Raw genomic sequence first — 27,585 nt, 5'->3', positions numbered from 1 at the left:
ACACACACACACACACACATACACACACATACACATACATACACACCCGCACACACATACACACCCTTATAAAATTGATATTATACATGTGCACACACACTTCTAAAATTGATATTACACACACATTGTTATGTAGTACACACACACACATACTCCTGACATGTACATACTTTTTCCAATTGTAAAATGTACACACATTTTCTCCTCATATATACAGTAGCACCTCAGAGATCCAAACCTGGTATATCAATGCAAAATAGTAACTGCAAACACAAAAGATAACGTTCTTAATTGAGGAAAAACTGGAAGATTTATCGAAATGACACGAGGATGTGAGCTTGTTTAAAGAGTAGCCTCCAAGGAAAGTACCGCTTTTGATATGAAAAAGGACCAGGACAAAATTTGTTGTTGGCTGGAAGCACAAATCCACCAAAGACCACGCCACTAATGGCTACGGCCAATGCAAGCAGCGGCTTTCGTTTACCATCGGTGTTCATCCACGAGAGTGCGAAACCGTGTTGCTTTGCCAACGTCCATAGATGGATTTGTTTCTGATTTGGCTGTATTACAAGCTTACAAGTGTAGCCTATTGTTGGTTATTTGCTTGCAGTTATATGACCGTTGCAGTTTGAGCAAAGGCCATTGAGGTTATTGGTTTATTCTTACTCAGAATAAACTGAATTGAAATACATTTTTCCATTTCTTAAAAGCTTTGTATCAGTGTTTCGGAACGACCTTCATTCCCAATGCGTTCGGTTCTCTGAGGTTCTACAGTTATGTGTGTAATATTTATTGCGGTTTGCTTTTGCTTTATTTTTTTATAAACATTTGTATTTAGTTTCTTTGACTCTTTGAGTTTCTCTGAATGTAACTGTGCGTGTATGGGTGTGTGTGTGCATGCATTCATGTATGTGTGTGTGTGTGTGTGTGTGTGTGTGTGTGTGTGTGTGTGTGTGTGCATTCATGTATTGGTGTGTGTGTGCATGTATGTGTGCATGTGTACATGTATGGGGAGGTGTGTGCACGCATGTGTGCATGTATATGTGTGTGAGTGTGTGTGTGCATGTATATGTGTGTGAGTGTGTGTGTGCATGTGTGGGCCTGTGAGTGTGCATGTATTCATGTGTGGGTGTGTGTTGACATCTGGGTCCTGAGTCATACCCTCTCCCCTCCACAGGCGCTAGCCAGATGAACATGGGAGGCGGGGCCATGGGCGGGGCCTCATCAGATCAGGCCAACATGCACTCCGACTCGTCCATCCCTCCTTCGCTCAGCGCCAGGTGAGTCCCGCCCCCACACCCTCCCGCTAACTCACCTGCCCCCGCCCGCTAACTCACCTGCCCCCGCCCCCACACCCTCCCGCTAACTCACCTGCCCTGTGCTGTTAATGCGAACAGGAAGTGGACGTTGCGAATGTCGTAGTCTCAGACTTCTTGCGCTGGTGGGCTGTGGTGTGCTGCTTTTCATTCCAACCAATAAAGCTGCCTCAGTGGATCCCAGTTACTCTTTCAGCCATATGCATTTAACCGCATTGAATCAGAGAGTATAAGCAACAGTTGTTCTTTAGATGACACAAATAACACATTTTACTTTATACACATTACAACTCGAAACCTACAGCTCAAATTCAGCAAATAACTGAAAGAATTAATCTAGATCTGGTTTGAAGACCAGCATACTTACAGCCCTCCCTGGCACTGAGTTGGAGACCATTGTCCTCGGGCATTGTGGGAGTTGTAGTTTCCGTGCTGGTTGGTGGGTTGAGGATCTCTCTGACGGGGCCGGTGCTGGTTGTGCCCACAGCCAGCTGATGTCGGACGGGCCGGGGGCGGGCTCCCTGGGGAACCTGCCCACCGCCGCCCCGCTGTCCGCCAATAGTGCCAGGAAGGCGTGGCACGAGCACGTCACTCAGGACCTGCGCAACCACCTGGTGCACAAACTGTGAGTCCCAGAGCCCCCCCAGCCATCCGTCATTTCTCTCCCTCTCTCGCGCTTTCCTATTTTCTGTCTCTCACTCTTATTTCTCTGTCTCCCTTGCCTCTTTTTTTTGTCTTCATTCTGTCTCTTCTTTTTTCCTCAATCTCTGCTCTCTCACCTCTCTGGTCTCATACCTCATTGTCCCCCTTCTCGGTCCCTAATCTCTCTCCTCTCTCCTCTCTCCCAGTCTTCCTCTCCTCTCCTCTTTCATCATCCCGTTCTCCTCTTCTCCTCCCTGCAGTGTGCAGGCCATCTTCCCCACCCCAGACCCGGCGGCGCTGAAGGACCGGCGGATGGAGAACCTGGTGGCCTACGCCCGCAAGGTGGAGGGGGACATGTACGAGTCGGCCAACAGCAGGGTAAGAAGCCGACCCATACCCACCCTGTCCTGCCCTGTCCCGTCCCAGCCCACCTGTCCCCTCCCTGTCCCGTCCCGTTCTGACCCCCTGGCCCTCCTCCCGCAGGACGAGTACTACCACTTCCTGGCGGAGAAGATCTACAAAATCCAGAAGGAGCTGGAGGAGAAGCGGAGGTCCCGGCTGCTGAAGCCGCCCCCCATGGCCCCCGCCGGAGCCCAGCCGACCGGCCACCCCCAAACCAACGCCCTGGGCCCCGCTCCGGCCGGGAGACCCCCCAGTGAGTGGCCCCCACCTCCCCTATCGCTGGGGCCTGTGTATCTCCACTACCCCACAGTACACAAAATTAAATTATACTACCTCCCCTATCGCTGGGGCCTGTGTATCTCCACTACCCCACAGTACACAAAATTAAAGTATACTACCTCCCCTATCGCTGGGGCCTGTGTGTCTCCACTACACCACATTAAAGCATACTCCACTCCAGTTGACTACACTACACTAGTGCTCTCTGTGGTTTTGTCGGTGCGTTTTCAGTTGAATTTAGCTGTCGCTTCGGTAATCTCCCAGTTGCTGAGCGTGCCGTCAGCAGAGAAGGCGTTCTGCGCACGCGACTGCAGTAACACTTCGGCCGTACGTTCACCCACGTCTCGACCCACCCGCGTGGCCGGATGGCCTTGAGCCGCTCAGCCCACATAGCCCATCCTGACTCAGCCCTGTCGTAGTAAGGCGTTTCGTGTTTCTCAGACACTGCGGGGAAATGCCTGTTTTTTTTGTCTAACGTCCCAGCACTGATTATGATTCTGTTCCTCTCAGACGGACCTGTGGCGATGCACAACGTGCCAAATCAGATCATGAACCGCGTGCAGGTTCCCCAAGGTACCGCCTCCTCTCATTAACATTATTGCCATTTAGCAGACGCTCTTATCCAGAGCGACGTACAGTTGATTAGACTAAGCGGGAGACAGTCCTCCCCCTGGGGCAATGCAGGGTTAAGGGCCTTGCTCAAGGGCCCAACGGCTATATGGATGCACTGTCCTATCAGCTTTCCTGTTACATCATCAGCCTGAGACAGCCCTGCATGCCTTTGGCTTCTTCTCCTGGGGTGTTTCTCAAGTCCAAGAACGCAAGCATGTACTTGTGTTTTCGGGAAGTACGTTCTTGCCAAGTGTTCTTGATGAGAACGATCGTGCAAGAACGCAAGGACAGTCTTGCCTTCTTGGTATATGAAAACATAATACTGTACTGTTTCATTTTGTCATCGTCCCTGTAATGTTACGTACTCAGTTTTGAATACCGAGTGCCATGTCATTGTTTTTTTATTCAGTCCAGTCTTGGCAATGAAATTATTATTATTATTTTTTTCTGTAAATACGGTTTTCTTCTTACCTTTTGTTTTCTTTCGTGTCTTATACATTTTTTTTCATGCTTTAAATGAATCATTTTTGTTCTTTTATGCTCATCTACACAGCTCACTGTGGTAACTATGGCTGAAGCATCCTTATTTCAGTTTGTCAGGCTGTAGTGTAGAGTTGAGCAGGCTTAACTGGACAGGGTGAATGATGTTGGCTTAACTGGACAGGGTGAATGATGTTGGCTTAACTGGACAGGGTGAATGATGTTGGCTTAACTGGACAGGGTGAATGATGTTGGCTTAACTGGACAGGGTGAATGATGTTGGTTTAACTGGACAGGGTGAATGATGTTGGCTTAACTGGACAGGGTGAATGATGGTGGCTTAACTGGACAGGGTGAATGATGTTGGCTTAACTGGACAGGGTGAATGATGTTGGCTTAACTGGACAGGGTGAATGATGTTGGCTTAACTGGACAGGGTGAATGATGTTGGCTTAACTGGACAGGGTGAATGATGTTGGTTTAACTGGACAGGGTGAATGATGTTGGCTTAACTGGACAGGGTGAATGATGGTGGCTTAACTGGACAGGGTGAATGATGTTGGCTTAACTGGACAGGGTGAATGATGTTGGCTTAACTGGACAGGGTGAATGATGTTGGCTTAACTGGACAGGGTGAATGATGTTGGCTTAACTGGACAGGGTGAATGATGCGACCGCACTTCCCCTGCGGTCCAGGGATGCCGATGCTCGTTTAGACTGCTATTCTCTGCTGACTCATCACGGTAACATAATTCAATTAGCGTGTCTGGAGCCTTCCTAACCAAAGGGTAATTGTGTGTCTGTCTTCCACCTCTCCCCCTGTCTGCCCCCCCCCCCCCAGGGATGAATCAGTTCAGCCCCATGACGATGCAGAACGTGCAGATGTCCCAGCCTCCCATGGGCTCCCGCGCCTCCTCCCCCATGAACCACCCCGGGCAGATGAACATGAGCTCCGTTCCAGCGGTAATCCCCCCCCCCCCCCCCCCTCCCTGGAGAAATGGACTCTTCCGTTTCCTTATACACACTCTCAGCTGCCAGTGTTTCATTACATTACATTACAAGGCATTGAGCAGACGCTCTTATCCGGAGCGACGTACAACGAAGTGCAGATCAAACACAAGCGCAAGTGCGAAGAGGACCTGAGAGGACAGTACGGTTCCGAGCCCTAGTGAGTTCCGAGTCCCTCACACAGGGACGCAGGCTGAGCGTTGGGGAAGGGAAAGGGTATTTGAGGGGTTCTTTTTCAGCTTCGGTAACGATGCCGCTCCCAATTTAAGTGACTGTGGGGTCAGGTTTCAGAGTGACGCTCGACGGTTATTTTGGTATTCGTGCCATGAGTTTGCGAGTCTTTCCGTTGTTTCTGCTATGGTACGGTGTCAAAAGCTGTCGCCGCCATTTCTGTGGTGAACCGCCAGGCTTAGGAATGTGGTCCACCGCTTCGATGCTCTGGAATATAGAGACAAAAGAAGAGGCTGCTGGTCTCCGTTTGTCTCGTCCTTCATTTTGTGTGTGTGTGTGTTTCCATAGATGGGGATGTCCCCTTCCAGGATGCCCCAGGCCCAGGGCATGATGGGGAACCACGCGGGCAGCATGGTGGGCCAGACGGCCAGCCAGGCCCAGTTCATGGCCCAGACCCAGTTCCCCCCGTCCAGCGGGGGGGTGAATGTGAATGTGAACATGGTGCTGGGCCAGCCCGCCGCCCAGGCAGCTGTCACTCAGGTGAGAGGGGAAAAGCCCCCTTATATGGCCTTTTTGTTTTTTTTGCATATGTGTAAAATACCCCCGCGTGTGTGCAGGGCGTGTGTGCAGGGCGTGTGTGCAGGGCGTGTGTGCAGGGCGTGTGTGCAGGGCGTGTGGTGTACACAGGGCGTGTGTGCAGGGCGTGTGTGCAGGGCGTGTGGTGTACACAGGGCGTGTGTGCAGGGCGTGTGGTGTACACAGGGCGTGTGGTGTACACAGGGCGTGTGTGCAGGGCGTGTGGTGTACACAGGGCGTGTGTGCAGGGCGTGTGGTGTACACAGGGCGTGTGTGCAGGGCGTGTGTGCAGGGCGTGTGGTGTACACAGGGCGTGTGTGCAGGGCGTGTGGTGTACACAGGGCGTGTGACGGGCGTTAACAGCGTGCCGTGTGTGTTCTCTCCAGCAGCAGCAGCAGAACGCTAGCCTCCCCCTGAACGCCCTGGGCTCCATGGGCCCCCAGCTCCCCTGTGGCCCGGCCTCCCAGCCCCCCCTCCGCTCCACACCTCCACCTCCTCCACCCGCCTCCAGCACCGCCCCCAACCTGCAGCAGCACCAGCTCCCCGCCCCCCCGCAGGGCCCGCCCTCCGCCCCGGCCATGGCCACCCCGCCCGGCCGCACCCCCTCCCGGCCCCACACCCCCCTGCAGCCCCCCCCGGACCCCGCCGTGCAGCCTCCGGCCCCCAGCACCCCGGTGAGACTCCGCTCCGCCCAAACCCACCCCTCTCCACCCTGCGGCCCCCTTCTCTGGCTCGGGCAGAGGACGGCTTCTCCAGTCCCTCCGGTAACTACGGCAGCGATCATCCAGCGACGGCTTTTTCCACCCTCCCTTTACCTGGGAGTCAGGCGTGGAGACAGTCTGGCCAGTCAGTAGCACTAATTGTTCTGCTAATTACCTGGGAGAAAGAAAAACCAGGGCCGGATTTGATTATTGCTGAACTATCGGTTCAACCCATCACGTCGCTAGCTGTCGCGCCCCCCTAACGATTTAAGGGCTTGGCCCAGCAGTTCTTCCGGTGGATGATTGACAGCTCCCGGCAGCTGCGTTGTCTTCAGCCGTCGGTGAAGCCGTGCTCTGCCGCCATAACCCGCTGCGGTTCCCTCTCTCTCTCTCACGCTCTCCTCCGCTGTGTATCTGTTCCTGTCCTCCTGCTCCTCCTGCTTTAAGCCCTCCTCTCCTCTGACACTGCCGGAGTCCTGCTGCTGTCGAGCTCAGTGAAAGTGAAAGTCACCGGTGCCAAGACGAGTGGGGGAATTCAGACGGCGTTACTGTCGTAATCTGGGAGTGGCGATCTTCCCCCATATTTGTTCATCTCTGAGGGCACCTTCAGTGTAACCTGAGAGTCTGACTCCAGAGCTCATGAAACGGTGAAGACTGTCAAACCTACAGGAGTTCAGTTCCACCAGGGCTGCCCAACCCTCTTCCTGGAGATCTACCACCCTGTAGATTTTTCAATCCCACCCTAACAAAGCGCACGTCATTCAACTGCTAGAGATCCCATTGAGCTACTTGTTCATAGAATCTGGTGTTTCAAGTAATTTGGCACACTACATTCTACAAATAAGTAGCTCAATGAGATCTCTAGCAGTTGAATAATGTGTGCTTTGTTGGGGTTGGTGTGTAAACCTACAGGGTGGTTGATCTCCAGGAAAAGTGGGTTGGGCAGCCCTGGTGGAACTGAACCTCTGTACATTACATTGCATTACATCTTATCCAGAGCGACGTACAGTTGATTAGACTAAGCAGGAGACAATCCTCCCCTGGAGCAATGCAGGGTTAAGGAACTCGCTCAAGGGCCCAACGGCTGTGCAGATCTTATTGTGGCTCCACTGGGATTAGAACCACGGACCTTGCGTGTCCCAGTCATTTACCTTAACCACCACGCTACAGTCCGCTCTGTAGGTTTCTGCAGTTCCATGAGCTCCGGAGTCCGATGCCGCTTCTCTTCTCGCGTTGCGTCGTGGCGTCTCTCGACTGGCCCGGTCCGAACGTCCGTCTCTCTCTCTCTGTGGCGCCCCCAGCTCTCCCAGGCGGCGGCCAGCATAGACAACCGCGTGCCCACCCCGGCGTCCGTGGCCGAGGTCCACTCCCAGCAGGCCCTGCCCGACCTCCCCGCCCCCGACGCCAAGCCCCACCCCCGGGCCGACGAGCAGGACTTCCACTCCGGCAAGACGGAGCCCAAAACAGAGGTGCGTTCCCCGCCCGCGCCCCCCGTGCTCAGCCCTGGAGCCGGGCGTAGCCGCGCCCAGCTCCGCACCCCTGCGTTCAGCCCAGTTGTGTTGCAGGACGCGTTCTCATTTCTCAATCCTTTTTGTAGTCTCTGCTGATCTAACCGGGAATATAAACCCAAGGGTGGCAGAGCGCGCTGTTAATTTTGGCGTTCACGAACGTACCGCTCTGCCCCTCCAGCAGGAGGACGACACGAGGCCGCAGGCAGTGAAGAAGGAGGAGCCTGATGGGGCGGAGCCAAAGCAGGAGCCAATGGAGGTGGAGGAGAAGAAGCCCGACATAAAGGTGGAGCCCAAAGAGGAGGAGGAGGGCGGAGCCAACGGCACGGCCTCGTCCACCTCCCCTTCCCAGCCGCGGAGGAAAGGTGAGAGAGCCAGGCCCTTTAAAGCGCCCTTTTCCCCCCCCACACCTGGGTCAGTTGCCGAGCTTGGGCGCGGCGTATTGGAACCAATGAAATGCTCTCGAAAAAGGTATCAACCTTCCGGTTTACATTTACATTTACATTTTAGTCATTTGGCAGACGCTTTTAATCCAAAGCGACTTACAAGTGCATAGGTTCTACCATATGTCAGAGCATCACATCCAGAAACTAGCAAAATACACAGGAAATGCTGTTCTAAACAGTTGTCATCAGAAGTGCTATTTTTTTTGGGGGGGGGGTTAGACAAGGATAGGGATATCAGAAAGGAGGGGTAGGGGAAATCAGGAGGGAGGACTAAGGTAGAGTTTGAAAAGGTGGGTTTTGAGTCTGCGTCGAAATAGGGGGAGGGGCTCGCGGTTGACTCGATTGCACCAGGTAAGTGTGGAAATCCAAAGCGATTACGCATTTGACCCAGGTCTGACGACCTCCAAACCCCCCCCCCCTGTCCTCCACCCGCTGTCGGTCCCCCTGTGCACTGACGGTCGCCCCCTCCCGCTCCCCGCAGTCTTTAAGCCGGAGGAGCTGCGGCAGGCCCTGATGCCCACGCTGGAGGCGCTGTACCGCCAGGACCCCGAGTCCCTGCCCTTCCGCCAGCCCGTGGACCCCATGCTCCTGGGCATCCCGGTGAGTGCCCCGCGCCCGGACCCGGGCCGAGGGGCGGCCCCGCTCTCTCTGGCTTTCCCCTGAGACACTGCTCACCCTCGCTTTCTGACTGGCCCAGCGATTCACCCTCCCGATCACCGACCCAACTCTCTCATTCGCTGATTCACTCTCCAACTGGCTCAGTCACTGCCTCACTCACTCATCCACTCATTCACTCACTCACTGATTCACTGAGCAGCTCATCACTGCCTCACTCACTCATCCACTCATTCACTCTCTTCAATTCAGTCACGTGCCCAACTCATTCATTCACGCCCTGCCTGACTGCCTGACTGCCAGACTGACTGGCTCACTTACTGCCTGACCCACTTACTGACTGACTCACCTTCTGACTGACTCACCTTCTGACTGACTCACCTTCTGACTGACTCACCTTCTCACTGACTCACCTTCTCACTGACTCACCTTCTCACTGACTCACCTTCTCACTGACTGACTCACATACTGCCTGACTCACCTTCTGACTGACTGACTCACCTTCTGACTGACTGACTCACCTTCTGACTGACTGACTCACTCACCTTCTGACTGACTGACTCACCTTCGGACTGACTGACTCACCTTCGGACTGACTGACTCACCTTCTGACTGACTGACTCACCTTCGGACTGACTGACTCACCTTCTGACTGACTCACCTTCTGACTGACTCACCTTCTGACTGACTCACCTTCTCACTGACTCACCTTCTCACTGACTCACCTTCTCACTGACTCACCTTCTCACTGCCTGACTCACTTACTGCCTGACTCACCTTCTCACTGACTCACCTTCTCACGGACTCACCTTCTCACTGCCTGACTCACTTACTGCCTGACTCACCTTCTGACTGACTGACTCGCCTTCTGACTGACTGACTCACCTTCTGACTGACTGACTCACCTTCTGACTGACTGACTCACCTTCTGACTGCCTGACTCACTTACTGCCTGACTCACTTACTGACTGACTCACCGCCTGACTCACTTACTTACTCACTCACTCACTGACTCACTCAGAGTGACTCACTGACTCTCTCCTGTGCTCCAGGACTACTTTGACATAGTGAAGAACCCCATGGACCTGTCCACCATCAAGCGCAAGCTGGACACGGGGCAGTACCAGGAGCCCTGGCAGTACGTGGACGACATCTGGCTCATGTTCTACAACGCCTGGCTGTACAACCGCAAGACCTCGCGCGTCTACAAGTACTGCTCCAAGCTGGCCGAGGTGTTCGAGCAGGAGATCGACCCCGTCATGCAGGGCCTGGGCTACTGCTGCGGCCGGAAGGTCAGCCTTTCCCCCGTTTCATTTCACTCTTTCCCTCTATTCCTCCGTTTCTCCACTTCGGAATGCCCAGCCATACGTTCATTCGCCCTCATTTGAAATGCAGTGAGGGTAAGACTTCAGGGTGAGGGAGAGCGTGATCGTTTGAGTCGGTTCGTCTGGATGTACCAGAAACCTCGATTCATTACTTTATAGCGCTGCTCACTTCAAGGCGTAATGAAGTACCTAACTGAGTCAGTAAACCGCACTGGCAGGAGTACCCGACTCGACTGTGGTTTCAGCACGTCGGTTACCCTTTTGCTGAGTTACTGTGTCGTCTGTCCCACATCAAAGTTTGTGTCGAGCGCCTTCTGAGCGAGGGGGTTTTCAGACTGGGTCCTGAGCCAAGCCCGTGTGTGCTTTTCATCTCTTGATCAATTAAGGTTCTTCCATCGTTTCCCCCCCCCTTAAGCGCTGGCTCTGCCACATTATCACAGTATAAAGGGTTTTTTAGCTCATCGCCTTTGCTTCGGTTTTGCCTTCATTACATTACATTACATTACATTACATTATTGGCATTTGGCAGACGCTCTTATCCAGAGCGACGTACAACAAAGTGCATACCCATAACCAGGGATAAGTTCGCTGAAAGACCCTAGAGGGAAGTACAATTTCAACTGCTACCTGTACAACAAAGATAAGGACGAGGGCCAATTATAATTTTTTTGAACAAAGAAACAAACAACAGAGCAAAAGTGACCAAAGTTAACTATCCAAACACTGCTTACCTAGCCAACTAAGAATACCGATACACAAAGCAAGTCACAGAGACAACAATTAAGGTTCACAGGGAGGTAGGGAGGGATGGGCAGCTCCTGGTTTTCATAAATGTTTCGGTCGCCAGCCGAGACAGAATTTCAGCAATTAGAAGCACGACCATTTCTCCTGTCTTACCGTTTCAGAAATGAAACGTGCGAAGGTTTCCACGGGAGTCGCTGTCCTCACGCGGCGTTAAAGTAAAGCGTTAATCTGCCTGATTTGAAAGCCCTGGGACGGTGAGAGGACATTGGCGTAAAGTGCCCCCGTGGTCGTTTCTCGCTTAATGTGGCTTTAAAATGGCGCTGAACCCATCCCTCAGTGGACCTGCTAAGTGTTTAATTAAGTGCGGTTAACAGCCCGTTACAGTTGAGAGCCGGCACGCAGGAGAAGGCTTCGAGGGCGGAGTCCGAACGCCCCGGTTCTGAATTGGCCGGTGGCTGCAGAAAGCGTCCCGTTGCTGGAACGCTTCGTCGACGTCATAACCGCTGCCACTGCATTGCAGCAACGTTGTGAGAACGTTCTGTGTCGGCTCGGGCTGCGCTAACGGTAGCACTGAGACTGTGGACCAAAAACCCTCTCTCTCCTCGTTTCCGCAGTACGAGTTCTCCCCTCAAACGCTGTGTTGCTACGGGAAACAGCTGTGCACCATATCCAGGGACGGCACCTACTACAGCTACCAGAACAGGTAAGAGGGCGGGGTTCTGCAGGCCGGGGGCCTTTCCCTGGCGTGGGGGGGCATGTCGCGATCCGTTTTTCCTTTTTCTCTGGACGAGTGGTGGGGCAGCCGACCCTCAACCCACACGTAACCCTTCCGGCTCGACCAGGGGTTCGATTCTGTGCCTCCACACTTAAACATGGTGTTACCCCTTCTCTGTCTGTAACCCTCTCTGTGTTCCCCCGTATGAATCAAGTGAAAACACGAAAAACACACGTCCCCTAAAATGTGTCAGTTATTGTGTCCGCCAGAGATCAAGTTGTAAAAAAAGCGTTGATGAGGCAGGACTTGGCATGGCCGTGAGTGGGGGCTGGGCTGGAGGTTTGCGGGTTCTGGTGGCGCTCTGTGGCGCTCTGTGGCGCTCTGTGGCGCTCTGTGGCGCTCTCTGGTGCTCTCTGGCGCTCTCTGGCGTACGCATGCCGTGTGCTGTCCCAGCGTGGCTGCAGTATCTCAAGCAGGACCGAGGGCTCAGCCTGACGCAGGAGGTGGGGAAACCATCTTAACTCCTCCCTCCCTCCCTCCAGCGCTGTAATGGGACCCTGCTCTGTTGTGCTTGTCGAATGCACGCAAGGAACGAAATATGGCATTTTTCTACAAAATGACCGTTTTCTCATACTGCTCCACTGCTCCCCCTGCTGTCCGCATTGCGCTACAGCAGGGCAATTTCTGCCCTTTAGTGCCGTCGTTGCATCAGGTGAAGTACTGTGAATTCCAGAGCACCTCTTTTGTTTATTTACACGTTGTAAAATCTCCGATTAGGAAAAGAGATGACTGTTGGAGATCTGCCTTGGCAAATACAGAGATCCTTATTGACGTTCTCAACAGCAAGTGGGACTGCGGATTAGACATGAACTCTTGCTTGTGTAACATGATGGAGATTGTGCGATTTTGGCAGTAGCCCACGCAGAATGGTATGGGAAGAAAGGCCTGGCAGCATTTGTGTTCTTACAGCGTGACTAAGGGTAACAGGGCCCTGCAAGTTAGTGACTTTAATGTGGCACCAGGGAGAGCTAAAGGGAGCGGAGTGAAGTCCTGTGCGCTCAGTCTGCACCGATGTCTCCGTCTCTCACTCCCCCTGCCTCCTGTCTTATTCCAGTTATTTATTCCTTCTTTATGAAGCGCGGATAGTCTCCATATTTAGTTTCCTTCGTTCAGACGGGGAGGGTTACAGATCGAGGTAGGATGGCAGCCATGGCTCTCATGCCTAGTTGCCCCCCCCCCCTCTCATTGCCCATACCCCCACTCCTCACAGCCAGCATAACTCCCCCCCCCCCCCCCCCTCGCCACGGTTTATTCAACTTCACATCCAGAGCGTTCCCCCCTGGGATGAGGGGTTTCCGTCTGGAGAACGTGTCCTCTTTGACAGGACCCCGAGAGCGTGAAATCTGGGTTCGCTCCGGCTCATCCCCGGGTGTGTCTCTCTCTCACAGGTATCACTTCTGTGAGAAGTGCTTCAACGAGATCCAGGGCGAGCGCGTCACCCTGGGAGACGACCCCGCCCAATCGCAGACGTGAGTGTTCGCCCTCCTCCGCTCGCGCGCCGCGTTTGTGAACGCGCCTTCAGGCGTACGCCGGATTAAACTGTGAACATCGAGCCTGTCCTGTTTCACAGTGCGGATTCAGGTTTTCTGTGCTCTGTCCCGCTGTGCCTTTGTATTTCCCGCACAGTATGAATTTTAACTGAACGCTGTAGTTTTGGGAAGATCATTTCCCCTTTTGTGTTGGGCTGCTTGACCCCCTGATGTCGAATAACTGGTGTGACAAATTGCCTTAAAATGCTTAACTCCCTTTCTCCCTCTCCCTCCATCTCTCTGTTTATTACTCTCTCCGCAGTATGATATCGAAAGACCAGTTTGAAAAGAAGAAGAACGACATGTTGGACCCCGAGCCGTAAGTGTCCGCAGAATCACATGTGTGTAGCAGAACCACACGTGTTGCAGAACCACACGTGTAGCAGAATCACATATGTGTAGCAGAACCACACGTGTTGCAGAACCACACGTGTAGCAGAACCACACTAAATCCTGAGTGTCATTCACGCAAGGAACGAAAGCAGAACATGTAGCAGAACCACACTTGTAGGAGAATCACACTTGTGGCAGAATCACACGTGTAGTGGGTGTCTCCGTGGCGCAGCCTGTAGAGCATTGACCGCATGCTCATTGCGAGCCGCGACGTCGGCGGTCGGCGGAATCCGACCGTCCGACATTTGTCGCATGTCTTCCCCTCTCTCTCGCTCCCGTTCTTCCTGTCTCTCTATACTATATACTGTCCAATAAAGCTGAAAAAGGCCTAAAAAATATCTTTAAAAAAAAAAGAATCACACGTGTAGCAGAATCACACGTGTAGCAGAATCATGACCCCTAAATTCAGTTTGAGACCTGTGCCTGTCCCGTACCCTGCTGTGATATACAGGGACACTTAATTCTGGATTAAAAGCCAAGTCCTTCTGACAGAGAGCTATGGCAGGATATAGGACTCGGGTGGGGAGCGCTTGCTGGTTTATTATTTTTGTCTGGTTTGTGAAAGAAATGTTGGGCAGACTCCATATTTGCTGGTCAAATTGTCCCATTTACGTCCATTATGTGTATGAAAAAGTAGCCATTGGGAAGGTTCAGGGTTCAGTCTGACTGCTAAATCCTGAGTCTCATTCACGCAAGGAACGAAAGCAGAGAACATGTAGCAGAATCACACGTGTAGCAGAATCGCATACATGTAACAGAATCACAGGCATGCAGCAGAATCCTGTACATGTACATGTTGCAGAATCACATACATGCAGCAGAATCACAAACGTGTACATGTTGCAGAATCACATACATGCAGCAGAATCACAAATATGTACATGTTGCAGAATCACATACATGCAGCAGAATTGCGCATACACAGTAGAAACTGTGACAAGCAGCAACAAGCTGCTCCTCTGACTCACCCCGCATGGTTCTGGTTCCGGTTCTGGTCCGGTCTGACCCAGTGTCTCTCCCCTCATTGCAGGTTTGTTGAGTGTAAAGACTGTGGGCGCAGGATGCATCAGATCTGTGTGCTGCACTACGACGTCATCTGGCCAGCAGGGTTAGTGCACACGCCATAATGGAAGGGAATGAGGAGTTACCATATGTAAAAACATGTGCTGTACATGTATGAATGAATTACAATCTGGTCTTTTCTCCTCCTCCATCAGGTTCATCTGTAATAACTGTTTGAAGAAGTCTGGAAAAACGCGGAAGGAGAACAAATTTGCTGCCAAAAGTGAGTGGCTCTTGGCCTGATCACCCATCCTGAACTGCTTCTGCTTCTGTAAAAATATCCAGCTGTAGAAATGGAGTGTATGTAAAAATAAAAAAAATAAAAACATTTGTACTTGGAAAAAAGAGTAGCTGTGGATAAGATTTTCAGTTAAATGTAAGTGTAATGTAAAGCCCTACTCCAGGACCTCTGGTGTTAGGCCTGCCCTGATGTGTGTGTGTGTGTGTGTGTGTGTGTGTGTGTGTGTGTGTGTGTGTGTCCCAGGGCTCCAGACCACCAGGCTGGGCATGTACATAGAGGATCGGGTCAATAAGTACCTGAAGAGACAGAACCATCCGGAGGCCGGGGAGGTGTTTGTGCGAGTGGTGGCCAGCTCCGACAAGACCGTGGAGGTCAAACCTGGCATGAAATCCAGGTGAGGGGCAGCCTGACTGCTCACCTGTGCAACTGCCTGCACAACAGCACCTGCTCTCGTGACATCACCTGCTCTCGTGACATCACCTGCTCTCGTGACATCACCTGCTCTCGTGACATCACCTGCTCTCGTGACATCACCTGCTCTCGTGACATCACCTGTTCTCGTGACATCACCTGCTGTCGTCACGTCACCTGCAAGCTTGTATCTTAAGGGGCTTGATTCGTGAGATGCGACACAAAACCCTCTAAAGAATGGGACATCCTGATGGCTTTAATGGAGATGAGTGAATGGAGATTACCCCTAAATTCAGTTTGAGACCTGTGCCTGTCCCATACCCTGCTGCGATATACAGGGACACCTAATACTGGATTAAAAGCCAAGTCCCTCTGACAGAGAGCTATAGCAGGATATAGGACTTGGGTTGGGTTTTGTCTGGTTTGTGAAAGAAATGTTGGGCAGAGTCCATGTTTGCTGGCCAAATTGTCCCCCCTGACTGCTAAATCCTGAGTGTCATTCATGCACTTTGTCACTGCCGGTATCATATTTTCATCAAGTTCGAGAAACGTCCTTTTTATGCTTACCTGTTCTTCTCTCTTTCTACCTTATTTCCCTTCTTTCTCCCTCCCTCCCTCCCCAGGTTTGTGGACACGGGTGAGATGTGCGAGTCCTTCCCATACAGAACCAAAGCACTTTTCGCGTTCGAGGAGATCGACGGCGTGGACGTCTGCTTCTTCGGGATGCACGTCCAGGAGTACGGGTCCGAGTGCCCCTTGCCCAACACCAGGTGAGCGAGCCGCCACGCCCGCCACCGTCGCCCCCGACGACGCGAGCGCGTTCCGCCCTCACTGACGTGCGGCCGTTCCTCCTCCTCCCTCCTCCGCAGACGGGTGTACATATCCTACCTGGACAGCATCCACTTCTTCAGACCGCGCTTGCTGAGGACCGCCGTCTACCACGAGATTCTCATCGGCTACCTGGAGTACGTCAAGAAGCTGGGGTAGGTTTCCGCAACACGCCTCCCTCTGCCCGTCAACGCCAACGCCGCCACGCAAACACATGCCATGCACACAACGCACACACACATCCCACACTTTTCTGTGAAGCTAAGTGAATTGTATATGACTAGAATTGTCACAAGTTGGAAAAAAATCTTGGTGCTTTCCTCCCTTGGTGCTTTCCTCATGAAAATGAAGTCATGGTAACACAGAGTGTCATGGTGTCATCGGAGCAGACGGGTCATGTTTGCTGATTGTTTGGGTGTCTGTGTGTGTGTCTCTCTCAGGTACGTGACGGGTCACATTTGGGCCTGCCCGCCCAGCGAGGGGGATGACTACATCTTCCACTGTCACCCCATCGACCAGAAGATCCCCAAACCCAAGCGCCTGCAGGAGTGGTACAGGAAGATGCTGGACAAGGCCTTCGCCGAGAGGATCCTGCACGACTACAAGGTGGGTCCCTGCGGGCCCCCTCCCACAGTTGAAGTTGGGTTTGGTTGGTTGGTTTGAGGGTTTGGAGGTCGATGGTCAGTCTCCTGCCCTGAAGTTGGGTTTGGTTGGTTTGGTTTGAGGGTTTGGAGGTCGATGGTCAGTCTCCTTCGGGTTGTGACGTGTGTCTCTGTGCATTCGCTTCATAGGACATCTTCAAGCAGGCCACGGAGGACCGCCTGACCAGCGCCAACGAGCTGCCCTACTTCGAGGGAGACTTCTGGCCCAACGTCCTGGAGGAGAGCATCAAGGAGCTGGAGCAGGAAGAGGAGGAGCGGAAGAAGGAGGAGAACACGGCGTCCTGCGAGACCCCCGAGGTGAGATCCTCCTGGCTCATCTGCTAATCCCTTTGTCTATAGACCCGCTTAATCACTGCAGTTCTCAAGCTCCTTGCCTGCTGATTTGCCCTGCTGACCTTATTTGCCGGTTTTCTCTCCATCACGCATTATTCATGTCCTGTTGGCAGCAGCGACTCGAAGGCTTCCTCTGAACGGGGCCGGGCTGCCTGCCACTGGCTGATATTAGCCAATTAAAAAGCATTTCCATTGCATCCAGTGTCAGGGAGTCGCTTGTCAATCACCAATTGCTCCAGTCATGTTTGGGGTTCAATGTGGTTCCATCACTAGTTGCATTAGAATCAGTCAGCAGGCACTCTTAATTGGAGAGAACTATGGGGTTCCTTGCTTATATTTCCATGTTTGTCCGGAGCTTGCATGTTTAATCTGTGGGCTTGAGTGTCTGACCACCCCTCATCAATACCTATAAGAGCAGTCTGACCTTATATTCAGGGGCGACATGGCTCAGGCAGTAAGAGCGGTCGTCTGGCAGTCGGAGGGTTGCCGGTTCGATCCCCCGCCCGGGCTGTGTCGAAGTGTCCCTGAGCAAGACACCTAACCCCCCAAATGCTCCTGACGAGCTGGTCGGCGCCTTGCATGGCAGCCAATCGCCGTCGGTGTGCGAGTGTGTGTACGAATGGGTGAATGGAGAAGCATCAATTGTACAGCGCTTTAGATAAAGGCGCTATACAAATGCCTGCCATTTACCATTCATATTACCCGAGAAATTGACGAGATGGCGAGAGTGAGCGGAGGCTGCAACAGCGGCAGAGGCGGATTCTCCAGGCTAAAGCAGGGGCGAGACGCTCGACTGCGTTTCACACGGCAGCGTTATTTCCCCCAGGGCGCCCCGGCAGACAGCAAGAACGCCAAGAAGAAGAACAACAAGAAGACCAACAAGAACAAGAGCAGCCTGAGCCGCGGCAACAAGAAGAAACCGGGGATGCCCAACGTGGCCAACGACCTCTCCCAGAAACTCTACGCCACCATGGAGAAGCACAAGGAGGTGGGCCTCGTCCCCTCACGTCTAACGCGCTTTTTTCCCCTCCTTCCTTGGGCGTTCGCGCAGGCGTATACGGGCTGAGCGAGGGCAGACGGATGCGTCCGAACGCTGTGACGGCGACTTATTTTGCCATGAGAACGGATGTTTCGGCCTCGTCGCGCTTCGCGAAAACCTGACGGAGGCTCTTCCGGTGAAGGCCCGTGCGGTCGAAACTCGTGCTCATGGCAAAATAAATACTGTCGTTTTGGAATGTCAAGCATCCTGTGGCCCGGCACTTTTTGGTAACTTGCCCCTGATAGGATTCAAACCCCCCCCCCCCCCCATCCTCCCTAGCCTGGGTCTATTAGCCATTTGTTCAGAATTAGCCTGGGTCTATTAGCCATTTGTTCAGAATTAGCCTGGGTCTATTAGCCATTTGTTCAGAATTAGCCTGGGTCTATTAGCCATTTGTTCAGAATTAGCCTGAGTCTATTAGCCATTTGTTCAGAATTAGCCTGGGTCTATTAGCCATTTGTTCAGAATTAGCCTGGGTCTATTAGCCATTTGTTCAGAATTAGCCTGGGTCTATTAGCCATTTGTTCAGAATTAGCCTGGGTCTATTAGCCATTTGTTCAGAATTAGCCTGGGTCCGTTAGCCATTTGTTCAGAATTAGCCTGGGTCCGTTAGCCATTTGTTCAGAATTAGCCTGGGTCTATTAGCCATTTGTTCAGAATTAGCCTGGGTCTATTAGCCATTTGTTCAGAATTAGCCTGGGTCCGTTAGCCATTTGTTCAGAATTAGCCTGGGTCCGTTAGCCATTTGTTCAGAATTAGCCTGGGTCTATTAGCCATTTGTTCAGAATTGTCCTGGGTTAAAGTGACCGGTTGATCCCCCCACCCCAGGTGTTCAGAATTGTCCTGGGTTAAAGTGACCGGTTGATCCCCCCCACCCCATGTGTTCAGAATTGTGCTGGGTTAAAGTGACCGGTTGATTCCCCCACCCCAGGTGTTCAGAATTGTCCTGGGTTAAAGTGACCGGTTGATCCCCCCCACCCCAGGTGTTCAGAATTGTGCTGGGTTAAAGTGACCGGTTGATTCCCCCACCCCAGGTGTTCAGAATTGTCCTGGGTTAAAGTGACTGGTTGATCCCCCCCCCCAGGTGTTCAGAATTGTCCTGGGTTAAAGTGACCGGTTGATCCCCCCACCCCAGGTGTTCAGAATTGTCCTGGGTTAAAGTGACCGGTCGATTCCCCCACCCCAGGTGTTCAGAATTGTCCTGGGTTAAAGTGACCGGTTGATCCCCCCCCCCCCAGGTGTTCTTTGTGATCCACCTGCACTCGGGCCCGGTCATAAACACGCTGCCCCCCATCATGGACCCGGACCCCATGCTGTCGTGCGACCTGATGGACGGGCGGGACGCCTTCCTGACGCTGGCGCGGGACAAGCACTGGGAGTTCTCCTCGCTGCGGAGGTGCAAGTGGAGCTCCATGTGCATGCTGGTGGAGCTGCACAACCAGGGCCAGGACCGCTTCGTCTACACCTGCAACGAGTGCAAGCACCACGTGGAGACGCGCTGGCACTGCACCGTGTGCGAGGTGAGCCGGGGGGCGCCCCGGAGCGGCGCCGCTCCCGTTCGGGGATCGAGGTTCATCTTAGCCCGTCTGGGGTCGGCCTGTAGCGTAGCGGTTAAGGTAAATGACTGGGGAAACCCGCAAGGTCGCCGGTTTGATCCGGTTTGATCCGGTTTGATCCCCGGTGTAGCCACGGTAAGATCCGCACAGCCGTTGGGCCCTTGAGCAAGGCCCTTAACCCCGCATTGCTCCAGGGGAGGATTGTCCTCCTGCTTAGTCTAATAAACTGTATGTCGCTCTGGATAAGAGCGTCTGCCAAATGCCAATAATGTAATGTAATTTGGGGTTGACCAGTGCTGCCATTTTAGGAGCATATGTCCCTGATGTGTGCTAACTGGAAAAATAATTGTAAGAGCACATCTACTTAGTTGGCATACATTTTGTGTTCCTGAATTTTTCGAGCGCATGTGCGCCTGGGAAAATGTTCGCATCGAGCCCAGGCATCTCTTTGCCGTTTTGTCTTCTGTTCATGAGTACAAAAGATATGGTGGGTAATTGGTTTGTAAAAACCTGAGGCGGAGATGCTACACTGCCATCTGTTCGGATCCTAAACTGAAAAAAATGTACCGAGTAACCTGCTGCACTTACAGACTGACGGGCGGCGTAAATAACGTGCGCTGGTGTGACATAAAGCCGTCCGAGCGGTTCATTATACTCACACGTCCGGCCCGGCTCTGACATCCGGCCGTCTCCCGATGCCTCCCTCCTAACTGACGTGTGTGTTTCCCCCCCCTCCCTGCAGGACTTTGACCTGTGCATCAACTGCTACAACGCCAAGGGCCACGAGCACCAGATGCTGAAGTGGGGCCTGGGTCTGGACGACGACAGCGCGGGCGCGGGGGCCGAGGCCTCCAAGAGCCCGCAGGAGAGCCGGCGCCTGAGCATCCAGCGCTGCATCCAGTCCCTGGTGCACGCCTGCCAGTGCCGCAACGCCAACTGCTCGCTGGCCTCCTGCCAGAAGATGAAGCGCGTGGTGCAGCACACCAAGGGCTGCAAGCGCAAGACCAACGGCGGCTGCCCCGTGTGCAAGCAGCTGATCGCCCTCTGCTGCTACCACGCCAAGCACTGCCAGGAGAACAAGTGCCCCGTGCCCTTCTGCCTCAACATCAAGCACAAGCTGCGGCAGCAGCAGCTGCAGCACCGGCTGCAGCAGGCGCAGATGATGCGCCGGCGCATGGCCACCATGCAGGGCCGGGGGGCCCCCAGCCTGCCGTCGCCCCCGACGCCGTCCGCTCCGGGGACGCCCACCCCCCACCAGCCCCCCCCGCCGCAGCAGCAGCAGCAGCAGCCCGGGGCCCCGCAGACGCCCCAGCCCCAAGCGCCCCCGCCCCCGCCGGCCCCGCCCGCCAACCCCGCCATGGCCATGTCCCCCTCCTTCCCCGGCGGGCCGCGCCCCGGCCCGCCCCCCGCGGCCCCCCTGTCCCAGGGCAAGCCGGGCCCGCAGTCCTCGCCCCTCCACCAGCAGCCGCAGCAGGGGCAGCAGCAGGGGCAGTCCCCGCTGCCCCTGGGGCCCGGGGGGCAGGGGCAGGGGCAGCCCCCGCCCCCGCTGGCGGCGCTGAAGGTTGCGCGGCACATCGAGCGCGTGGCGCAGGCCCAGCAGCAGCACCAGGACTACCGGCTCAACGGGCACGCCATGGGGCACCCCCGCATGCAGGCCCCCATGCAGATGGTAGGGGGCCCCCGAGGGCCCGCGGTCATGCAGGCCATGCAGCCCGGCCAGTGGGGCCCCCAGGGGCCGATGCAGGTCCCTCAGCAGCCTCCCCAGCAACAACAGCAGCCCCCGCAGCAGCAGCAGCAGGTCCCCGGCCAGCAGGCTCTGATGGGCGGGCCGCAACCTCCCCCGCAGGCCCAGCACCTGCAGCGGCCCATGATGCAGCAGCCGCCCCGCATGCAGGGCCCCCTCCCGCCCCAGGGGCCCGGGCAGCAGACCCCGCCCAGGGGCCCCGCGGCGGGTGGGACGCCGTCCTCGGCCCTGCAGGACCTCCTGCTCACGCTGAAGTCTCCCAGCTCGCCCCAGCAGCAGCAGCAGGTGCTCAACATCCTCAAGGCCAACCCGCAGCTCATGGCCGCCTTCATCAAGCAGCGCACCGCCAAGTACCAGGCCAGCCAGGGCCAGGGCCCGGGGCCGGGGCAGCAGGGGCCGGGGCAGCAGGGCCCGCCACCGCCGCACCCCAACGCCCAGCCCGCCATGCAGGGCCTGGCCCCCATGCAGCCTGGGGGGCCCCAGCAGAGGCCCGGCATGCAGCCGCAGCAACAGGCCCTGCCGCAGGGCATGGGCGCCATGAGGAACCCCGGCCAGCACAGCACGCAGATCCAGGAGCTGTACCGCCGGCAGTTCCTGCAGCAGCAGCAGCAGCAGCAGCAGCAGCAGCAGCAGCAACAGGGCTCCATGCAGCAAGCGCACGGGCAGTTCCCCCAGCCGCAGGGCCCCGCCAGCTACTCGCAGCTCCGCATGCAGCAGTTGGCCATGCAGCAGCAGCAGCAGCAGCAGCAGCAGCAGGGTGGAGGGCCCGCGGGGCCCATGGGGCAGCTGCCGCCCATGGGTCAGATGGGCCTGGAGGGGACTCAGAACCTGCTGCACCAGCGCTTGCTCCAGCAGCAGCAGCAGCAGGCGGGGATGAAACCTCAGATGGGCTCCCCGGCCCCGCCCGGCCCCATGAGCCCCCAGGCCCACATGCTGTCGGCTCAGCCGCAGGGCGGCGCGCACCAGCTCGCCAACTCGCTGGGCAACCAGGGGCGCTCGCCCGCCCCCGTGCAGTCGCCCTGCCCTCCCCCACCTTCCTCCTCCTCCTCCTCCTCTTCCTCCTCCTCGCAACAGCCGCCACATTCCAGCCCGTCGCCCCGGATACAGCCCCAGCCGTCGCCCCACTCGGGCTCGCCGCGCCCCCACCCGCTGCCCCACCCCCACCCGCACCCCCACGCCGGCCTGGCCGCGCCCCCCATGCCCAACTCCATGGAGCAGGGGCACCTGGGAGGGCCCGAGCAGAGCGCCATGCTGCCCCAGCTCAGCACCCCCGGCCGGGCCGGCCTCCCCTCGGACTTGGGCCTGGTGGGCGACACCACCGGGGACACGCTGGAGAAGTTCGTGGAGGGGTTGTAGCATTCGGAGGCCAAACGCCCCCCCCCGACCTCGCCCTCCTCTTCCTGGGGTCTCACGTTTGCGTTTTTCTCCCCAGAAAAACAAAAAACAAAAAAAACCTTTTTGTACTGACATGTAAAAAGTTTAAAGAAATTTAAAAAGAAAAAAAGATGGAAAAAAAAATGAAAAGTCCACCTTGCGGGGGAATATGAAGGTTTCCTACCGAGAGACTGCTATTTGTTGCTTCCTACAAGGGGAGGGAATTTAAAAGAAAATGCTGTCTACACAAAATAATTAAATCACAAAGAATATATTTTTTGGTTCTGACCAGATAGGAGAGATTTCTGTTTTTGTCCTGGTATGGTTTCATGGGCCTTTTCTTTTTTTTTTTGTTCTTTTTTTTTTCTTTTTTTTTTTAAATGAAAATTTACAAAATGAAATATTTCATTATATTATTCTTACTTTTTATTTTGTACCTTTGCAAACGTAAAGCATTTTTGTGTTGAGAGGCTGTAAAATAATTTCTGGGAATTAGGCCAGGTTGCTTCTCTCTTTCCTGGGTCCTGGCAGACGTTCTAATGTACGGATTTTTCTCCAAAGGACACGCTTTCAGGAGAAGCTCTCTTTACTTTCCTCATCGTGAGTCTGTGCGGGAGATTTAAGTATTCATTTGTATAGATAGGAATTAGACGATTGCACACATTTGAAACACTTCCGTGCACGCATACACACACATGCAAGCAAGCCACTCATGCACACTGGCAGACAGTTACCACACACACACACACACACACACACACAAACACACACACACACTGCATTGAAGCAAGACATACCAATGCGTACACCTTACTGGCTCGGAACAAGATTTTTGTCTTGCAGGTGTAGAAATCGTTGCTTTTTGTTTCTCCTTTGATCGCTGAAATTTGTCATAAAGACTTAATCCCAAAACCTGGTCTGCAGTGGGATCACTGACTGCTGATTTGAATGGATAGAAAAAAAAAAAAAAAAACCTCGTTCTTCTTACAGAACTTGAATCGGGGGTCAACCATTCTCAAAATCATGCAGGTTGTTTAAAATGCTATAAATATAAGGAAAATAATTAAATCACTGTAAAAACTGGTTAAAATAATTCATTTCTTACTTATATACCATATTGTTAAATAAACTGTGTGCAACAGACATTCTGTGTGGTTGTTTTTTGTGGGGGAACACGAGGGATAAAATTTAGATTTCATCATTGCATATCACACACACAACATTTCGTGCCCATTAATTCGTGTACGAGAAAGTATATTTTGACAGGATTTTTTATGTTCTTAATTCTGAGGTTTTGGATAAAGTTGGAAAATTGTAAATACTCCTCCGATTCGTAATCGCACGGGTCATGTCAAAATGGCCGATTGTCATAACCTCTAAATTTAACTAGGGTGAGGAGTACTGTCGTTTTCGTCTGATGACCTTCAGAGGACATTGCGGGACTTCTATCAGTAAGTGCAAGACAATCCAGAAAAAACACATTCGTTGAGCTGGAAGGGTTAACAGAAAACGAAAGCACATTTGAGCTGAAACATGTTTTGTAACTACGCGAAATGCACGCAAATAATGTACTGTTATTTTTTCAAGACACTGCGGGTTTTCGCAGGCTCCTCGCCGGTCACCTTGATTACGTCACTACTAAGCGCCTAGGACTGGCTGTAGTCGCACGCTGTTCGTGAGTAGGTCAGACTACTTGACAAGCGGAGTAAATATGTCTCGCTACTTAAACCTTCTGAAATGTGGTTTAGTTGCTTCCCAACGGGTCAATTCGAGGTTTTTGTCGTCGGCGTCTATTCGGGTTTTGCGGAGCAGTAGCAACGCAGCGCCTTTCAGCCTCTGTGCAGCTACCGGTATGTTAGATGCCCGGTTAGCGGGCATCGTATGCACGCATTTTTGTGTTACGAAATCAAATTGACAGGATAATTAATTGACGCTCTATACACGCATTTAATGTATTTACGTTGAAAGGATGTCACAATATATATTGAGGTGTATTCCATTATTGTCAAATGACAGTTGTTTAAAATGGTACGGTTTGTAAATTGACGCAAGTATGGAACCAAGAGGAAATAAAGCCAGCAGCCTAATTTATCTTGCTCGTTGTATCAACCTCTTGTATCAAGGGCATCATTAGCATACGGATTTTTATTCGTTCGGTTTTTATTTACCCCTACGCAGGGTCACGGCAGTGCGGGATTAGACCCCGAGTGTGGAGCCCCCAGCACCCCAGCCTGGTTGCGACCCAATATCTTGCCAGGCACGCCTACAGCACACAGCAGGCGGAGAGCGCGGAGGAGGAGCCGCTCCACACCATTATCAGCGACACCGAGAACGTGCAAGGTGCGTGAGATGAAGCGGAAACGCCGACCTGCCCCGGATTCGGTTGTCCCCGGCCTTCTTCACTGAAGAAATAGGGTTCATCCCGATATATTTCCAAAGGACCAAAATTAATAAAAGTGACGCGCTGTTGCACGGTCCATGCATACAATTAATTGTTTAGAATGTCATTACAATGGAATACACAAGTGGAAAGCCATGAATTTCCATATATATAAGGTTTATATACTGTATCAGCTGCTATTGAAAAATGCTCTTCATATATACCCTTTTCCAGAGGTGGTAGTGCTTCTGGTATTACTGTTCAAATCATGCCAAGCAGAACAACAGACTCAGAAAATCCGATTTTTAAAAATTACAATCTGTCATTCGTAATGCTTAACGAATGCGATGCGTGTTTTTCAGGAACCTTCTCGAAGCATGAGTTCCAGGCAGAAACAAAGAAATTGCTGGACATTGTGGCGAGGTCACTGTATTCAGAGAAAGAGGTAAGTGGAAGAGGGCACCCCATTAATGCACAAACAGTGGTCAGACTTCTGCACATTTAGGTACTAATGCATTTGTGGTTTTGGCAGTGTTTTAAAAATATTTAAAGAAACAAATTTGTTGCATTTATTACGGACTTGTACAATTTAAATTACAATATCTACTTCTGCTAATAGTAAGATAGCAATATCACACTGGTCCATTGGCCATCTGATTCAAGTTATGCAAAACTGGGTGAGGTCAAATGACTGATGAATCAGCATGTTGGCCTGGCCCTACTGCCCTACTATCAGGTGATGTAGCGCACAGCGAATGCCTGCAGACGGTGCGGCCTGCAGAACGTGGAGTTGAGGAGTGCTGCCCTACTGCTTGGCCTCTGGAACTTTCAGGGATGTTTCCGCGTGTGACTGCACCTGCCTCTCCTGCAGGTGTTCATCCGGGAGCTGATCTCTAACGGCAGCGACGCTCTGGAGAAGCTGCGACACAAGCTGATCTCAGGAGGGGGCGACACCGCGCCCATGGAGATACACCTGCAGACCGATGCGGCCAAGGGCACCTTCACCATCCAGGTACGACACCACCATCCAGGGGTTCTCACTGATAGGGCACCTTCACCATACAGGAGTTCTCACTGATAGGGCACCACCATACAGGAGTTTACCCTGATAGGGCACCTTCACCATTCAGGTGGGGCACCACCATACAGGAGTTCTCACTGATAGGGCACCCTCACTGTCCAGGTGGGGCACCACCATACAGGAGTTCTCACTGATAGGGCACCTTCACTATCCAGGTGGGGCACCATCATAAAAGAGTTTGCACTGATAGGGCACCTTCACTATCCAGGTGGGGCACCACCATACAGGAGTTCTCACTGATAGGGCACCTTCACTATCCAGGTGGGGCAGCACCATACAGGAGTTCTCATTGATAGGGGGCACCACCATACAGGAGTTCTCACTGATAGGGCACCATCATACAAGAATTTGCACTGATAGGGCACCTTCACTATCCAGGTGGGGCACCATCATAAAAGAGTTTGCACTGATAGGGCACCTTCACTATCCAGGTAGGGTACCACCATCATTCAGGTGTTTCCCTCCATTTTAAAATGTAAAATGCCGCCATTTGTGTAATATTTAGAAATCCAATTAATTGTCCAGTGGTCAGAGGTAAGAAACGGTTTTAGTGTGTGCATTTGTATGTACATGTAAAATATAAATATATTGTAGAATTGGTTGTTCCCATACTCTTAAATGAGATGGTGGGGTAATGTATTTTACATGCATTCAACTTTAAACCTCAATGTTGGGTGCTTGGTTTTTGTGTTTGCCTCTGTGGTTTTGCCTGGTCTACTGCAGAATTTCAGTTTTACTTATTTATCCAATAATTTATGTTTTCAATAGCAGGCACGTGCTGAACAGGTTTTCTGTCTCTCCCTGTTGCATTTAGGCCGTAGTGTGCTGTTAATTGATTCTGCAGTTCAAAAATCAGCTGCAAAAACCTGTATCAAGAAAAAATTGCAGCATGCACTGTGCCGTCTGGTGGTTGAAAATGGAACTGCACCAATGTTAAATGAAGCTTGTACTAATGGCAGGTCGTCTCAGGACAGGACGAGGGCGTTTTCCAAATGCCATAGGTGACATTTTTTCCCGTCTATCTGTCTTCAGGACACAGGGGTGGGGATGAGTCGGGAGGAGCTGGTGTCAAACCTGGGGACCATCGCTCGCTCAGGCTCCAAGGTACAGTCTGTCTGTTCCTCGCCTGCTTTGACTACTGAAGGCGCAAAATGGAGTCTGAGTCCTGCTCTCTTCTAAAATCCTTCCCAGTTACTTGTAGGGTTTATTTAGATGTATTTTGTTTTATAATGTAATGGGGTTTCTCAATGTTTATTCACCAACCCCTTTGTCTAAATCCTCCCATCCTTCATCTCTGTCCCACTCACTATTCCCTTTACTCTTACTTCTCTCTCTGTCTCTCTCTCTCCCCC

General features: G+C 53.0%; 2 protein-coding genes across 2 annotated transcripts in view; both read left to right on the top strand.

Moving 5' to 3' along the window:
* crebbpb (CREB binding protein b) overlaps positions 1-22,880 on the top strand; it is a 55,290-nt gene extending 32,410 nt beyond the window's left edge. Inside the window, exons 7-31 of the mRNA XM_061223700.1 lie at positions 1,178-1,280; positions 1,804-1,941; positions 2,219-2,336; positions 2,442-2,613; positions 3,150-3,212; positions 4,573-4,694; positions 5,259-5,450; positions 5,876-6,160; positions 7,489-7,656; positions 7,877-8,060; positions 8,623-8,741; positions 9,809-10,048; positions 11,440-11,528; positions 12,989-13,069; positions 13,392-13,448; positions 14,553-14,630; positions 14,740-14,807; positions 15,069-15,219; positions 15,860-16,006; positions 16,106-16,219; positions 16,505-16,670; positions 16,856-17,023; positions 17,886-18,047; positions 19,337-19,618; positions 20,397-22,880. Of these exons, the coding sequence (XP_061079684.1) occupies positions 1,178-1,280; positions 1,804-1,941; positions 2,219-2,336; positions 2,442-2,613; positions 3,150-3,212; positions 4,573-4,694; positions 5,259-5,450; positions 5,876-6,160; positions 7,489-7,656; positions 7,877-8,060; positions 8,623-8,741; positions 9,809-10,048; positions 11,440-11,528; positions 12,989-13,069; positions 13,392-13,448; positions 14,553-14,630; positions 14,740-14,807; positions 15,069-15,219; positions 15,860-16,006; positions 16,106-16,219; positions 16,505-16,670; positions 16,856-17,023; positions 17,886-18,047; positions 19,337-19,618; positions 20,397-22,754 (5,825 nt within the window). The 3' untranslated portion in view covers positions 22,755-22,880. The remainder of the gene's footprint in view (positions 1-1,177; positions 1,281-1,803; positions 1,942-2,218; positions 2,337-2,441; positions 2,614-3,149; positions 3,213-4,572; positions 4,695-5,258; positions 5,451-5,875; positions 6,161-7,488; positions 7,657-7,876; positions 8,061-8,622; positions 8,742-9,808; positions 10,049-11,439; positions 11,529-12,988; positions 13,070-13,391; positions 13,449-14,552; positions 14,631-14,739; positions 14,808-15,068; positions 15,220-15,859; positions 16,007-16,105; positions 16,220-16,504; positions 16,671-16,855; positions 17,024-17,885; positions 18,048-19,336; positions 19,619-20,396) is intronic.
* Positions 22,881-24,129: 1,249 nt separating this feature from the next.
* trap1 (TNF receptor-associated protein 1) overlaps positions 24,130-27,585 on the top strand; it is a 15,002-nt gene continuing 11,546 nt past the window's right edge. The window contains 5 exon segments of the mRNA XM_061223696.1: positions 24,130-24,223; positions 24,951-25,112; positions 25,515-25,597; positions 26,024-26,164; positions 27,266-27,337. Coding sequence (XP_061079680.1) covers positions 24,190-24,223; positions 24,951-25,112; positions 25,515-25,597; positions 26,024-26,164; positions 27,266-27,337 — 492 coding nt within the window. The 5' untranslated portion in view covers positions 24,130-24,189.

Source organism: Conger conger, chromosome 16, assembly GCF_963514075.1.
Source record: "Conger conger chromosome 16, fConCon1.1, whole genome shotgun sequence".
In the NCBI taxonomy this organism is placed as follows: Eukaryota; Metazoa; Chordata; class Actinopteri; order Anguilliformes; family Congridae; genus Conger; species Conger conger.
The sequence above is the reverse complement of the archived record's forward strand: the minus strand, read 5'-3'. Positions and strand labels throughout refer to the sequence as shown.